Source organism: Nelumbo nucifera, chromosome 5 (genome assembly GCF_055504915.1).
Source record: "Nelumbo nucifera cultivar China Antique chromosome 5, China Antique-T2T, whole genome shotgun sequence".
Classification (NCBI taxonomy): domain Eukaryota; kingdom Viridiplantae; phylum Streptophyta; class Magnoliopsida; order Proteales; family Nelumbonaceae; genus Nelumbo; species Nelumbo nucifera.
In genome coordinates this window covers 72,699,747-72,716,907 of record NC_142653.1, presented here as the reverse complement: position 1 = coordinate 72,716,907, position 17,161 = coordinate 72,699,747, and the positions used below count along the sequence as shown (strand labels likewise).

The following is a 17,161-nucleotide window of genomic DNA, read 5'->3' as shown; positions in this document are numbered from 1 at the left end:
TAGTTTGGCAAAAAGGTTAAGTAGTTTCACTCAAATAATATTGTTGAGTATTTTGAAAGCTCCTTGAACATGTTTATGGAAGAAGTAGGTGTTTTGCACCAAATATCTTGTGCTAGAACTCAACAAAATGGAGTTGTTGAGTGCAAGAACAAACACTTATTAAAGACATCTCAAACCTTACTTTTTTCACACAAGGCGCCCAAGAAGTATTGATCATAAGCAGTTTTGACAACCTTATATTTGATAAATCAAATGCCACCTAGGGTATTGGGCATGAGAATTCCATATTCTGTTCTTTGTCCTACTTAAGATGTTTTCCTCCTTCCTCAGAGTTTTTGGTTGTCTGTTTCAGTCATGTCAAGGATCCTAAGAAAACAAAGTTGGATCCAAGATTCATGGTGTCTTTATGGGATATTCTCCTACACAAAAGGGATATAAGTTTTATGATCCCATCACCAAGACAAAGTTTGTCACCAAGGATGTAGTTTTCTTTGAGCATCAGTCATCATTTCAATCTCCCAAAGATCCTCTTTAGGGAGAGGCTAGTAGGGTGGAAGAGGATTCTTCGTCTCCTCCTTTATGCAATTCTTGACTTCTAGTCTTCCATCTTCCCCTGATCCTCCTAGTTTTAGCTATTTACGTGAATATGGTGAGACTCCAACTGATTCCACTAGTATTCTGGATGCTGGAAAAGGGGCTGATGTTGGTGATATTGATCTTGAACAATAAAAGGAGCTAAGCCTTTGTCTTCTCTTTCTTTTGTCCATGTTCCCACCAGATACTTTAATGCTGTATCCGACCCTAAATGGAGAGAGTCAATGAATGAAGAAATGAGGGCCTTTGTGAAAACCAAGACTTAGGAATTAGTAGATCTACCAGAAGGAAAGAGCACTGTGGGGTGTAAGGGGTGTTCATTATGAAACATAAGGTGGATGGTTCAATAAAAAGGTATAAGGCCAGGCTTGTGGCAAAAGCGTTTACATAGAAGGAGGGCATTGATTAGAAGGAGACATTTGCATCAGTAGCTAATCTTAACACCATTTGGGTCCTATTGTCCTCTACTTTTTTCATAAAGAGGTATAATGATATGAACACAATATTTATAGTATATGTGGATGATATGGTGATCATAGGGAATGATCCATAAGAGATAAAAATACTTGTAATCTGTTAAGAAAGCCTTAGTGAAGGAAGGAGAAGAGAAGAGGGAAGGAAGAGAGAAGTCAAACTTAGAGAAAGAAACCTGACGGGTAAGTGGCAGCTCCCACTGTACCCTATTATATTATAAAATAAAATATTTATAGGGTAGTCCTTGAAGTAGAAGAAATTACATGAAACCTCCCTTGCATCATTGACACATTTCAAAAACACCCATCACAACACTCACCCTCAAGTTGGGTTTGTAAATATCATGCATAGCCAACTTGTTACATAACTTTTCATGACGTAGGGTAGACACACCTTTTGTAAAAACAGCAACCACTTGCTCCTTTGATTCAAGTTCGAGGCTAAAGATCTTGGTCCTCCAAAATATTTCTTTTGTATTGAAGTTGCTTGATTTGACAAGGGTATTTTTATCTCCCAAAGGAAAGTATATCCTTCGCCTGTTGAAGGACATTGGGAAATTGGGATGTAAACTAGTTAATACTCCTATGGATCAAAAACTTGGAAACTGTAAGGGTGAGACAATTTCAGATTTCATCAGTATTAGAGGCTTATTGGAAGGCTGTTATATCTATACACAACTAGACTAGATATTGCTTTTGTTCTGAGTGTACTGAGTCAGTATATGAACTTACTTAGACCCTCTCACTTCAAGGAAGCCAAGAGAGTACTATCCTACTAGAAAAGACACCCAAGTAAGGGTCTCCTTTTTACTAAGCAAGGTCACACTGAGGTGGAAGGACAGCTTGATGTTGATTGGGTTGGTTTTATTGATGATAGGAGGTCCACTACTGGTTACTGCACCTTTGTCGGAGGAAATTTTGCAACTTGGAGGTGAAAGAAACAGTCTGTGAAGTCACCACCGTCACTTACCCATTCACATTCTTTCTCAGTTCTGTTCGCTGTCCTCTCTCTCATTCCTCTTCCATACTAGATCACTGTATGACAGATTGCATTACTAAAGAGGGGCAAGTTGTAATTTTCTTGTCTTTTAACAGAAAGTATAAATAGAATATGGTGGGCCAACCACAAGGGCTAACATACCCATTTTTTCTTTCATTTGTTCTTTTCCTCTTCTCTTCTACTTAATCATCAAATGTAGTTTGTCAAAAAGACTTGTCCTTGTTACAACCAAATATCCATGTTTAATTATTGTATCACCAAGTAAACCAAGAAAGTCCAAATAAATACGTTTCACAGTGAAATAAAGAATGAAAATAGAATGGGGAACTGCTTTCTGTGTCATGAATGTGTACAAAAAGATAATCACTGACCTCTTTAATTTCATGCCACATGTCTTTGGCTGTTATACCCTGGGAATTTCCAGATATAATGAAGCATGGACACTCAGAGACATGAATATCAGAACTTTCTTCGGCTGCTATGGCATATGTTACTGGAGGTTGTCCATCAGCAGTCCTGAATGTGCATATAAATAGCATTAGAAATCACAAACCAAACCAATTATATAATGTACATAAAAATACTTTGGTGAAACCAAGAATTTGGAAATTTTTTCCTCCATATGGAGGAAAGCACACTTGCTTGTGATGTAGAAGTACACCATGCACGCCATTCTTCACCCTATGGAATGACAAAATATATTTATATATATATTAGAAAAAATTTCAAACATACAAAAAAAATAGGAATGGAATCTGTGAAATGTAAAAATAGTGCTAATGTTTACAACTCTTAGAGGTATTCATACTTCATCTTTGAATTGAAGTGATAACCAGAAAATCCAGAGTCACCACCAACAGAATTCTGAGAAGATGACAAAAAGGAAGGAATAATTTACAGGACTATATGAGATTTCAAAGAATACAGGTAAGAGTTGCAGTATGACTAAAGATATGCTGCAATTGAAAGGAAAGCATAAATGCTTACAAGCAAAAGCTTAAATTGAATAGAATATGCAATCTAAACAATCATAACTTACAGTCCATGTGAAAAGCAAGGTGATATCTGCAGCAGTCTCTCCTGAATTGAATAACTAGAGAGAGAAAAGAAAGTGTAAAGCAACAGCTTAATATCAAATTGCTGGTAATAGAATCTTACAGCAAGTTCTTCGAAGGCTTTTTGATACCGTGAATGTAAATACTGCTACAGGAAAACTGCTCTCCTTATAATTATGAGGAATAAATGGTGAAATCTGACGGCAAACTATTCTAAGTTCTGGATCAGGTTCACCTGGATTGAGAAGAAAGGGGTTTTTAATATATAAAGATCATGATCTATGGTAGTGGAGATAAGGTATGGCAAGTCCACAAACCGTCATATACTGTCCAAGATCTAGGAAACAGTGCATGATATGTAGAACTTTGTCCATTCAGGTTCCAGTCCCAGGATCCAATCCCTGAAATGTTACTCTCCCTGCATAACCATGTATATTTTTTCAGTGTCATTTATTGTCATTTCCATTGCATCAGACTTCCAAACATAAATATCAAATTGTGGCAGTCTGAATCCAAATCTAATTACTCCAACTTGGTTTTTTTACATTGATTTTGGGCTGAAATTTTACCTAGGGCTAGGTTAGAGTTTAGGCTCAAAATCTAAACTTTATCTTGTGTTGATTGGTTATGGCCTATGGCAATGAAACCAAGCCTAAGCCCTAAAATATATACTGCATATTTTTGTGTGTACATATGCATGCTTGGAGATAAGTATGACCATTAATAAGCATATAAATGACAACACCTTAGGTGTTTGGTCCTGGGGTATGCATGGCCATGGTGAATGATTGTGTTCAAGCCATAAGAAGCTCAGTGTCATAGATTTTTAGCATTGCATTATATTATAATAGAGCCTAAGAGGCCGTTTGCTAACAGCTGAACTGGTTGAACTGAATGATTTATTGCTTGTCTTTTAGTGAATAAGTTATTAAGGAGGTCGTGAGCTCCTTAATTGCTCAAATTAGTAGGCGATCAAGACTACAATCAGCCTTGAATCCTAATGGATTTCAGATTAGGAAAGGTAAAAGAAAAGTAAGGAAAAGAAGAAAAGAGAGGAGAAGAACAGGAGAACACAAAGGTTTGAAAGGAGGGACAGATTCTAAATTGATCTGCCGCCACCACTCTCTTAGTATTTATAGGTTATGTTCAGTACATAGAGGAAAGGACAGATCTGCCCTTAATACTTACATGACAAATAAAGCAAATAACAAACTGAAATAAATAACAACTGAAATAACATGCTGACCACCAACTAACACTAACATGACTGAAACAAATAATTGCACATACTGTCCTACGAACACAGTGGGGACCACAGCTGTGGGTCCACATCAGTGTTCTCTACAAAATTCAAGTTGGTGAGATAACTACATCTCAAATATTTACTAGTAGTTATTTTATCTATTGAAATACAGCCAGTAGATCATTCAGTTTGGCCACCTCAGCTTTTATCAGACCACCCCAGAGCAAACCATCTTAAGTTTCCCCCCAAACCATATCAGTTTTTGATTAACACGATGCCAAAGTCCTGACAAGTAATAACAAAAAGTAGAGGCTTACATCTGCAATTCTGGGTTCTTTGGGCACAATACAGTAGAAAAACTTTTTCCATTTTCACGTGAAACAAAGGCCTAGATAAGAAACAAAGAGTGGATCACTGCTCCGATACCATGTTAAGAGTATATCTACCACAATTAACAAGAAAGAAAGAAGAGTTTTAGAGAAGGACAAACAAGTTCAATATAGAGATCTAACACATAATTAGTATAAAGTGTATGTAAAAGTGTGGAGAAAATGTAGAGTTCAATCACAATATAGAAATAAACAAAGTAAAGACGCAAAGAATGATTCAAGCTGAGATAACTTACTGCTTATGTATTTATTGAAAAGCAATTATATTTGGTCACCAATGTGTTAAAGGGTACTGTGCAGTAATTTTATATTATTATGATAGGGGTACATGAATATTTATCTTATCATATAAAATGTGAATGAAAGGTTTAAAACCCTATTGTTTTTGCTCATAAGTTCTTTTTCTCTTCTTTTCCCTTTTACTTTTTCTTAATCCTTCAATTGTGCAAGGAGATGTGATTTAGACCAATAAAATTAACAGAAATATTTAGATTAGAGCAGAAAGATGGAAGGAAGAAGACGAAGACAGCAAGAAGAAGAAGGAAAAATGAAGAAAGGAGAAAGAAAGGAGGAGTTCAATAATCTTCTCTTTACCCTACTCTAATCTTTTTATTAAACTTACTTAAGTTACATAATTTACAAGGAGGCCCTTAAGTAGGCATCCACATCAGCAAAAACACTTAAAAACAAAACAGAAGCCAAAGGCCCATAAAGAAAGAAGGCCCAATAAGAAAACATAACAAGAAGAAACTAATAAGAATGACACTAAAGGACTAGGGTCCATTCGGCACAGTCTCTCTACACTCCCCCTCAAGCTGAGCATAGATATCAATCATGCCCAACTTGCTTATAAAGTGAACCAGCTTTCTCTCTCGTATAAAATGCCTGTCAACTTCAATGTGCTTAGTTCTGTCATGTTGAACAGGATTATGTGCAATGTTGATAGCAGCCTGGTTGTCACAATATAACATCATTGGCTTCTCACAATCTATACCCAGTTCTTCTAAAAGTGATCTCAACCACAAAAGTTCAGAAACTCCATGTGCCATTGCCCTGTACTCCGCTTCAACTGAGGATCTTGCCACTACAGACTGATTCTTACTCCTCCATGATACAATGTTCCCTACTACCATAGCACAATAACCTGAAGTGGACCTCCTATCATCAATACATCCGGCCCAATCAACATCAGTGTATGCTTCTAGCTTCATGTGTCCATGCTTAGCAAACAAGATACCTTTCCCTGGAGTCCCTTTAGGTAGCACAGAACCCTCTCAACAACTGCTAAATGTGTATCTCTAGGAGAATGCATAAACTGGCTAATTAGACTAACTGCATAGGAAAATATCTGGCCGAGTCATACAAAGGTATAATAAGTTCCCAACTAGTCTCTGGAACACTCCCTTATCAGGCAATAGTTCACCCTCAGTAGCTGACAACCTATGATTTAGGTCTATAGGAGTAGAAGCAAGTCGAGCACCCAATTTACCAATATCTGCAAGAAGATCAAGAACATACTTCCGTTGATAAATGAAGAGACCATCCTTAGATCTGGCAACTTCAATTCCCAAGAAATATCTGAATTCCCCCAAGTCTTTAACTTCAAACTCAGTGTTAAGAAAACTTTTGAGGTGAACAACTTCTTGGGTGTCATTACCAGTAACCACAATATCATCAACACAGACAATTAGAAGGGTCACTATGGAATCTCTCCTCTTAACAAACAAGGTATGTTCCGACTGAGTCTGTGTGTACCCAAAAGCAACAAGAGCAGCCCAAAATCTATCAAACCAGGCACAAGGAGATTGTTTAAGGCCATAAAAGGACTTCTTCATTTTACAGACCTTTCCTTGCATCTCCTTCCCATACACCCCTGGAAGTAAAGACATATAGACCTCTTCATGTAGGTCCCCGTTCAAGAAAGCATTCTTTACATCAAACTGATGAAGAGGCCAATCAAAAGTAGTAGCTAAAGATAGCAAAACTCGAACTGAAATCATCTTGGCTACTAAGGCAAAAGTTTCCGGGTAGTCAATACCATACATCTGAGTATACCCTTTAGCAACCAAATGGGCCTTATATCTCTTAACAATACCATCAGAATGATACTTAATAGTGAACACCCACTTATAGCCAACCGGTTCCTTTTCGTCAGGCAAATCCACAATTTCCCAGGTATTGTTCTTATGCAAAGCATCTAGTTTAGTCATCATAGCATCCCTCCATTCTAATTTGGACAAGGCTTCTGGAACAGATCTGGGAGTTACATATGTGGAAACAGAGGCAAGGAAGGAATAGTAGGAAGGGGAAAGAAGGTTGTAGGACATGTGTTTGGAAATGCAATGAGTTGTACATTTCCGTTTGCCTTTGCGAAGGGCAATAAGGAGATCAAGGTCAGGGAACGTATCCAAAATAATAGAAGAGGGCTGACCTATTACCTCAGTAGCGATGGGAGGAGCAAGAGACACATCTGAAGACGTGGAAACAACTTGCAAGTCTCTGAGTCTTTGTCTCTAGTACCACCTTTGGATAATAGGATGGGAAGGAAATGTGGGAGGATGAGCAACAGAAGGAGGGGGAGCAGGAACATGAGAAGAAAAGCCAATAGAGGACTCGATTGGAGGAGACTCCATAGAAGATTTAATGGGAATTGGAAGAGGAGCAGATGGTGACAATGTAAACAACCCCTCTGAATGCCCCCCCTCAGGAGAAGTGCCAAAGAAAGGAACTGACTCTGCAAATGTGACATCTCTGGAAACAAAGCGAGTGCCACGAACTGGATCAAAACAACAATATCCCTTCTGTGTGGAGGCATATCCCAAAAAGACACATTTGTGTGTTTTAGGCTCAAACTTATGTCTTTGATGACTATTGTTAGAATGCTCGAGTCAAGGGTATTTTGGTCATTCTGGTGTATCGTCTTGAAAGTGAAATTGTATCTGAGTTTAAGTTATGTGTCCCATCTTCTATGAGGGACAAAATTGTCTTTCTTGTAACTCTAAGTTTTATGAATAAAATTCAAGTGGGTCGGCTAGGAAAGTGATTTTTTCACATTCTCTCTTCTAGTCTGGCCGAACACTCTTCTTCTTCTTTCTCTTTTCTTTCTTCTTTCTTCTTCTCTACTTTGACCTAGAATCAACTAGGGTTTATTCACATGGTATCAAAGCAATAAGGTCTCGTGTTTTCTTGCTGTTGTCTTCTTCCTGGGTTCGCCGCTAGCTTCACAGTAGGTTTCATCATCCTACAACTGACCTGATTGAAGACTCAATAAAGGGCTGAAAAGGAGTTGCCGTTTTGAGGGCCTGGAGGTGAGAATGCCTCTGGCCGGTGCTGTGGTGGTCGTTGAAGTGGTATACTAGACCCTCTATTCAGTGTACGAAGAGGCTGGACGTATACAGGTATGGACACTGCTGTCGTGTGTTCAGAAATGGACTGTGAATGCTAATTTTTTGTGCTTCAAAAGTTAGTTGTTGTGGTGCTGGGTGAAACTGATACACATATCAGTCATGTTCCGTTGTTTTCTTGCTCGCATGTGTGCTGAAAGAAGAGTAGTAGACTGCTGATGTCCACGACAACAGTGGTGTGGTGATGGTTGTGTTGTGGTGGCTGACATATCTATACCAACTAGGGTATATCAGTTATACCAAGAGTACTTCAATTTGAAGCAAGGAAGTCAAAGCTTAGAAGAGTATTATGCAAGTTTGAGGAACAACCGCAATGAGCTAAATGTGTATCACCCTCTAACATCAAATGTCCAGATCCAACAACAGCAACGTGAACAGCTTGATGTGACTAGGTTCCTTGTGGGCTTGAAGGCTGAGTATGAGCCTGTCAGAGCACAAATATTGGGGGGATCAGCTCTCCCCTCACTTGAAGAAGTTTTTGCCCGTCTTAAGAGGACATCCATCGAGCCGGTGGAACATTCTTCCTTCTCTGATAGATTTGGTTTGGTAGTGACTAAAGGGAGTGGCCGTGGAAGTAGAAGTGGTGGTGGCAGCAGTGGCCCTCCAAGAAACCGTGGTGGACACATGTTTAACCGGGCTAGTGGCCGGACTAGAGGCCGAGAGTTAGGGGGAGGCCGTGGAAAATGAAGGAGTAATGCTCAAAGAAAATGTACACATTGTGGCTTAGAGGGGCACACAGTTAATTTCTGTTATGATTTGTGTGGTCCACCCAACACTTGGGCTAACCATGCTACATCTAAGAGTAGTAGCACAATCTACATGAAGAGGTATTCATGGATCCTCCACCAGGTTATGTTTTTGATAGGAAAGTGTGTAAACTGTGAAAATCATTATATGGTTTTAAGCAATCTCCTCGGGCTTGGTTTCAAAAGCTTTGTGGGGCAATGAAGAAAGTGGGGTACACTCAAAGTGGGGCAGATCATACCTTGTTCCTAAGGAAACAAAATAGCAAACTTAGAGCACTCATTGTCTATGTGGATGATATGGTGATTACTGGGGATGATCTGGAAGAGATAAAAAGATTAAAGGAGTTCTTGGCTTCTGAGTTTGAGATCAAAGACTTGGGTCATCTGAGATACTTCCTTGGGATTGAAGTTGCTAGGTCAAAAGAAGGCATCTATATATGTCAGCGAAAGTATGTCCTTGACCTCCTAGAAGAGACAGGTATGATGGGGTGTAGGCCAGTAGATGCTCCAATAGAACAGAACCATGGTCTACAGGAATTAGTAGGAGAGGACTACCTTGATAAAGAGAGATACCAAAAGCTGGTAGGGAAGTTGATATATCTGTCTCTCACTCGACCAGATATTGCTTATGCTGTACATGTTGTCAGCCAGTTCATGCACTCTCCAAAGATCCAGTTGAAAAACAGCCCTTCGAAGTATGGGACTGTGTAAGATTAGATGAAAAACCAAAAAAGGCAAACAACTGAAAAGATTGGTGAAGATGGAGAGAGAGAGTTGGCGGCAAGGAGGGTTAGAGGATGAGAGGTTCAAACTAATTTCCCCCTCTAACACTCTAATACAATTTTATTAAGTTGATTCTTGAATAATTACAAGAGAGGCCCTTGGTTGGGCAAGAAATTACAAAAACACAACATAGAAGAGGATGGGCCCAGAATAAGGCCCATTACAGAAAAAAACATAAATATAACATAGAATAACAGCCTATGGGCCATTCGGCCCATCTTCTCTACACTCCCCATCAAGCTGAGCATAGATGTTAATCATGCCCAGCTTGCTAGTGTCATGCTGAAGCCTTGCCTTGGGAATGCCCTTGGTGAGAAAATTTGCCAATTGTCCTTCAGAAGTGATGAAGGGAAGACACACTTCACCCGAAGAGACTCTTTCTCGAATAAAGTGTCTATCAACCTCAATATGCTTAGTTCTATCATGTTGTACTGGGTTGTGGGCAATGTTAATGGTAGCCTGATTATCACAATACAACATCATTGGCTTGTCATACTCAATCCCAAGTTCCTCCATCAATGACCTTAGCCACAACAGTTCAGAGGCTCCATGTGCCATGGCTCTATATTCTGCTTCTGCTGAGGATCGAACCACAACTGATTGTTTCTTGCTCCTCCAAGAGACAACATTACCAGCCACCAAACTGCAATACCCTGAAGTAGATCCTCTGTCATCAATATTTCCAGCCCAGTCAGCATCAGTATAGGATTCAAGTTTCATATGACCATGCATGGTAAACAAAATTCCTTTTCCCGGAGAGCCTTTCAAATAACACAGAATTCGTTCTGCGGCTGCCAAATGAGTATCTCGGGGAGAATGCATGAACTGGCAAAAACAATTGACAGCATATGCAATATCTGGCCGAGTCATGCACAGGTACAGGAGTTTCCCAAAAAGTCTCTGAAAGACCCCTTTGTCTTCCAACAATGTTCCATCTGAAGCAGAAAGTTCGTTACTCATATCAATAGGAGTTGCAGCTGGTCTAGCACCCATACTTCCTTTGGGAGATAAGGATCCCATCCTTGGATCTAGCAACTTCTATGCCAAGGAAGTATCTCAACTCCCCCAGGTCCTTAATCTCAAATTTTGTACGAAGGAAAGACTTAAGAGCACGAATTCCTAAAGCATCATTACCAGTTACAACAATATCATCAACATACACAATGACATATACTGCCAGAGATTCACTACTCTTCACAAAAAGAGTATGATCAGACTGTGTCTGAGCATAGCCGAAGTTAACAAGTGCTGCTCTAAATCTCTCAAACCATGCTCTAGGAGACTGTTTGAGGCCATAAAGAGACTTCTTCAATTTGCATACCTTTTCTTGCATATCACTTCCGTACATTCCTGGAGGGAGAGACATATAAACCTCCTTATGTAAGTCACCATTCAGAAATGCATTCTTTACATCCAACTGATAAAGGGGCCAGTCAAAGTGAGCTGCCAGAGATAAGAGAATCCTCACAGATGTCATCTTAGCAACAGGTGCAAAGGTCTCCAGATAGTCAATCCCATACGTCTGTGTGTAGCCTTTTGCAAATAGCCTGGCCTTGTACCTCTCAATAGTCCCATCAGCCCAGTATTTAATGGTAAAGACCCACTTGCAACCAACCGAATCCTTCCCTTCAGGCAAATCCACCACTTCCCAAGTATCATTCTTGTGTAGGGCATCCATTTCAGATTTCATGGCATCTCTCCATTCTGAAATCTCAAGAGCTTCTGACACAGACTTGGGAATAAGATTAGAAGCAACTTAAGAGAGATAAGAAAAGTATGAAGGAGAAAGCAGACCATAAGAAAGGTGTTTTGAAATACAGTGTGCAGTGCACTTCCTTTTTCCTTTCCTAACAGCAATGGGAACATCAAGATCCGGGAAAGATGGTTCCGAAGGGGTTGAAACAGCACCTGTTGTCTCATCTGTGATTGGAAGGGCATGAGGCTCACTTGTTAGAAGGGAAACAACTTGCTCATTCCTGGATCTTTACCTTTGATACACCTAAGGATTGTGGGTAAGACGAGGAGGTAAAGAGATAGGAACAATAGGACAAGGAGAATGGAGTGACTGATCCTCCCTTGATTCATTTGGAGAGGACACAGGCTCATCATGAGACTCAACTGGGACAGGGAGAGGAAGAGCAAACACTTGTGACAATCTCTCCCCCTGTAGACAATGTCCTTCCTAAGAGGAACCATAAAAAGGAGAAAATTCATCAAAGGTGACATCCATTGAGACATATCGAGTGCCAGTCTTTGGATCAAAACAACAATAACCCTTCTGTGTGGGGGAATAACTAAGGAAGATACACTTGTGGACTTTTGGTTCAAATTTATGTCTCTGGGCACTTGGAATGTGTACATAACAGGTGCAGCCAAACACACGAAGAGGAATAAGAAAGAGATCCTTGTCTGGATGAAGAAGACTGGAGGGGGATTTAAACCCTAGAACCCAAAATGGCATACGGTTTATGAGGTAGGTAGCAGTGAGAACAACATCACCCCAAAATCTTATAGGAACATGTGAGGCAAACAAAAGGCTCCTTGCAACTTAAACAACATGTCTATTTTTCCTTTCAGCAACTCCATTCTGTTCAGGGGTTCTAACACAGGAACTTTGATGAATAACCCCCATGTCAGAGTGATACGAGGATAAGTTCTTCTCAAAATAGTCTTTTGCATTGTCAGATCTGAAAATTTTAATCCTGGTATCAAACTGGGTTAAAACATATTCATGAAATTGCCTCACAAGTCTTGGAACTTCATCACGAGATTTCATTAGGAATATCCAAGTGAATCGAGAAAAATCATCAATAAACAGGATGAAGTATTTGTAGCCCCCATAGAGGATAAGTGGTAAGGCCCCCACACATCAGAGTGCACAATATTAAAAGGAAAAGATCTTTTATTGCTCAAAGGGTAATTGTTTCTACAATGTTTTGATAACTGACATGATTCACAATTAAGACTCGCACTAATTCCCTTGAGCAATTCAGGGAATAGATGACTTAAAGCAGAAAAAGGCAAATGACCCAAACGACAATGACTCGACATAATTCCACTGGCAGACTCTGAAGAGGTAGAACCAAAAGCAGCATTCCTACGCTGATCAAGGCATTGTCCAGGAGTATCGAGCAAGTATATTCCATTCGCTTCATGGCCACTCCCAACCACTTTCCGAGACTACAGATCCTGAAAAACATAGTGAGAAGGAAAGAAGGTTACACAACAATTTAATGACTTAATTAAGCTACTTACAAATAACAAATTTGTATTTAATCGAGGTACATGAAGTGGAAGGTAGGAGTAAGGAGTCTGTAGCCTTGACGGTTCCCTTGCCAGAAATAGAGGCAAGAGAGTCATCGGCTAAGGTGATTTTATCACGACCGGGGAGCAAATCATATGAAACAAACAAAGTAGAAAGGTTGGTCATGTGATCAGAAGCACCTGAGTCGATGATCCAAGGGGTCTTAAGATTACCTGAAGTGGTTGCATGATTACCTGAGTCGATGATCCAAGGGGTCATGTAACCACTAGTAGACCTGTCACTTTGGGATCCAGCCCAATCCGCATCTGTGTAAATTTCAACCCTCAAGTGTCCATGTTTCTGGAATAATAAACCAGCACCCGGGAACTTCTTAAGATACCGAAGTACTCTCTCTGTTGCTTCAAGATGGGTGGACATAGATGCATGCATGAACTGGCCGAGGACACCAACAACATATGATATGTTTGGACGAGTCATAGAGAGGTACAACAATCTTCCTACAAGCCTCTGAAATTGCTTCACATCCTTAAGAGGTTCACCTTGACTGTCACTTAACTTATGGTTGGGGTCAATGGGAGAGTCAGCTGGTTTAACCCCAATCTTTTTAGTGTCCTTAAGCAAGTCTAGGACATATTTCCTTTGGGAGATGAAGATACCCTTTTTTGATCGGGCAACCTCAATTCCAAGGAAGTATTTGGCAGGTCCTAGATCTTTCACTTCGAACTGAGTGGCAAGGAAGTCCTTCAAACTTTGAATTTCATCCTCCCAGTCACCAGTAACAATTATGTCATCCACATATACTATTAGGGCAGCCATTTTACCTTCTACCCTTTTTACAAACAGTGTGTGATCTGACTGACATTGCTTGTATCCCCTCTGCTGAACTGCATTATGAAATCTTCTAAACCAAGCTCTTGGTGATTGCTTTAGCCCATATAAAGACTTCTTTAACTTGCACACTTTTTGTTCACTTCCTTGAGCCAAAAAACCGGGGGGTTGAGCCATATAAACTTCCTCTTCAAGGTCACCATTCAAGAAGGCATTCTTGATATCGAGCTGATGTAGATCCCAATTCAGATTGGCAGCAAGAGAGAAAAGTACTCTAATAGAGTTCATTTTGGCAACAGGGGCAAAGGTTTCCGCATAATCAACTCCATATACTTGAGTAAAACCCTTTGCCACTAAACGAGCTTTATACCTCTACACAGTTCCATCAGCCCCATGCTTAACTGTGAACACCCATTTACATCCAACTGGAACCTTACCCTTAGGGAGATCAACAAGTTCCCACGTGCCATTCTTATGAAGAGCATCAATTTCTTCCTTCAAGGCATTTGTCCATCCTGGTACTGAGAGAGCTTCTGCCGCATTCTTGGGAATAGGATACTGTCAATGGAGGTAAAGAAGGCACGAAATGAAGGTGAGATGTTTTCATAGGAGACAAAGTTGGAAATGGGGTGTTTTGTGGTGCACAACCTAACACCTTTCCTGTGAGCAATAGAAAGGTCAAGATCATTAGCAATAGGGAGGTCAGGACTATCATTGGGAGTCAATTTACCTGAGAGGGTATGATCTTCCCCCGAGGAGTTTGATGGCACTTGAGGTACAGCTTCTGGATTCTCCACAGCTCTTGAACTTGGTTGGCCTTTATGACGACGAGAAAAAACACGGAAAGGTGGAGGATTAGGAAGAGAAGGGGGAAAAGGAGAAGGATTAGGAAGAGGAGGAAGCTGAACCAGTTTCTCCTCATGCCTACACTCCCCCTGAGGAGAAACAGGAAAGAAGGGCTCATCTTCAAAGAAGGTAACATCCATGGAGACATAGAATCTCCGAGAAACAGGATCAAAGCAACGATACCCTTTCTGAGAAAATGAGTAGCCAAGAAATATACACAAGATAGCACGAGAGTCCAATTTCCCCCGGGTGGGAGATAGGTTTTGGACAAAGCACCGACAACCAAAAACACGAGGAGGGATAGAAAGAAGAGGGGCCTTAGGAAAGAGAAGCTGATGTGGGGCTTTGTACTCTAACCAACGAGAGGGCATTCGGTTAATGAGATATGTAGAAAAAGAACAGCCTCAAGCCAAAATCGTTTGGGAACATTCATGTGGAGTAGTAAACCCCGTGCCACTTCAAGGAGGTGTCGGTTCTTCCGTTCAGCCACACCATTTTGTTGTGGCGTACGGGCACAAGAGCTCCGTTGAAGAGAGCCATGTGAAGCAAAGAACTCCGTGAGGTCACTATGAAAAAACTCTTTTGCATTGTCTGACTGGAATATTTGAATCTCGGTCTGAAATTGGGTGAAGACCATCCGCTGAAAATCTTGGATAATTTTTGGTACTTCCTCACGGGTTCGCATTGGATATACCCAAGTGTATCTGGAATAATCGTTAATGAAGGTAATGAAGTACTTGTAGCCACTCTCAGAAGGTAAAGTAACAGGGCCCCACACATCAGAATGCACAATGTGAAAAGGAAACTCAAATTTACTATTTCTTTGAGGGAATTGAGTTCTACAATGTTTGCTCAACTGACATGTTTGATAGGAAAAATTAGAAACAAACATTGACTTACACAGTTCTGGGAAAACCAATTTCAAGGTTTCAAAAGACAAATGAAGGCCAGCCGTATTCTCCAGCATGTAGAGTCCATCAACCATACGACCCCAACCAATCGTCCTCCCCGAGGCCAGATCCTGAATCACACAATAGGTAGGGAAAAAAGTCACAGAACAGTTCAAGGAATTTGTAATACTACTGACTGAGAACAAATTCATAGGGAATTTTGGAACATGAAGAACATCAGAAAGAGTAAGGCCGAGGGAAAGAGAGAGAGTTCCTTGACCAGCTATGGAAGTGTATGATCCATCAGCTAGTCTCACTTTATCTCTTCCGGAAAGAGGGTGATAAGTTTGAAAGTAAGAGGACATACCAGTAATGTGTTTTGACGCTCCAGAATTGATGATCCATTGAGAGTCAAGGTTGTGTGAGGCACATTGGAAAGCAGTGGCAGAATTACCTGATATGGATGCAAAAGAGGTGGTGAAGTTTACAATATCCTCCCTTGGGTCTGATCCAGAGTAGCTGTGTTGGCTATGTGGTGTTTGAGGCACAGTAGAAGTGGAGGGCTGATTCTTCCGAGAAACCATATTTTCCATGTGGTGTTTCTTGGTACCTTGTTGCCTGGGTCTCTAATTACATCTGAGCCTTGCTTCTTAGGTAAATCCTGAATCCACTTTGGTTTCCCATGGAGATCCCAACAAGTATCTTTGGTGTGTCGGGGCCTCTGACAATTAGAGCACCACAATCTTTCCTTATTCATGATTCTAGGTTTAGAAGTACTCAAAAAACACAGGTACACTGCCTTACAGAGCTGTTACAGTCCACAATTAGACACTTGCTGATTTTCAGTTTCACAGAGAACCAAACACAAACACTGTAACTGCAGTACTAGGGGTTATCACCTACACTGTGTAGGAGTTCACAAAAAACACTATACGAACTGCACATGCAGTGTAACCAAGTCTGAAAGACGTACAGTTCACAACTTTGATACAGCTTCTCAGCCCAAAAAAAAAAGGCACAGTAGGAGCAGCAATACGAATGGTGATTCACCACACCTAATCGGCTGATATCCACTTTCCAGGGCAGCCGAACAGTCACTCAAGTTCTAGGGTTCATCAACAGCCCCTTAGAGTGCAAACTAGGGCAACATACAATCGGAGGAAGGGGAACAGTCCCTACTCAGATTCTGGAACATTAACAGTCGTGCAAGAAGCCATAAACAGGAAGAAATAAAAAAAAAAATCTCAGTACCAGCAATAGGCAGCACAGTCATCAGTCATGAACTCGAACTTCCCTTCAGGTTAGATTGCAATAGGCAGTTCAGTCATGAAATCGAACTCCCCTTCAGGTCAGAGCCTTCCTTCGAACATCTGGGATGGATTTCTACAGTCCTCTTAGCCGAAGCAACCCAGTTACCAGCAAAAAACATGTAGCCGAACCCTTTTTCTATGCTAGGAAGTTGAACAGTTAGCATACTTGTAGCAGAGCCCTACTCGACAGTGAAGACTAACCGCAGCACTAGAAAAGCTTCCTCTTCCTTGTCTTCGAGCATCAGTACTATAGCTCCTTCGCAGCAGAGGAGAGAAACCTCAGTTAGTTGTTTTCTAGGCCTGGACGAACCTGCTCTGATACCATGTTGAGCAGG

The 17,161-nt window shown here is 40.6% G+C and overlaps 1 protein-coding gene across 8 annotated transcripts in view; it reads right to left on the bottom strand.

Moving 5' to 3' along the window:
* Positions 1–17,161, bottom strand: part of LOC104589487 (uncharacterized) — a 110,353-nt gene that overhangs the window by 13,350 nt on the left and 79,842 nt on the right. For all 8 annotated transcript variants that reach the window (XM_010247837.3, XM_010247836.3, XM_010247838.3 and 5 more), the window contains 7 exons: positions 4,683–4,753; positions 3,440–3,540; positions 3,254–3,357; positions 3,107–3,160; positions 2,876–2,931; positions 2,710–2,748; positions 2,439–2,583 (listed from right to left, as the gene is read on the bottom strand). In XM_010247837.3, coding sequence (XP_010246139.1) covers positions 2,439–2,583; positions 2,710–2,748; positions 2,876–2,931; positions 3,107–3,160; positions 3,254–3,357; positions 3,440–3,540; positions 4,683–4,753 — 570 coding nt within the window. The remainder of the gene's footprint in view (positions 1–2,438; positions 2,584–2,709; positions 2,749–2,875; positions 2,932–3,106; positions 3,161–3,253; positions 3,358–3,439; positions 3,541–4,682; positions 4,754–17,161) is intronic.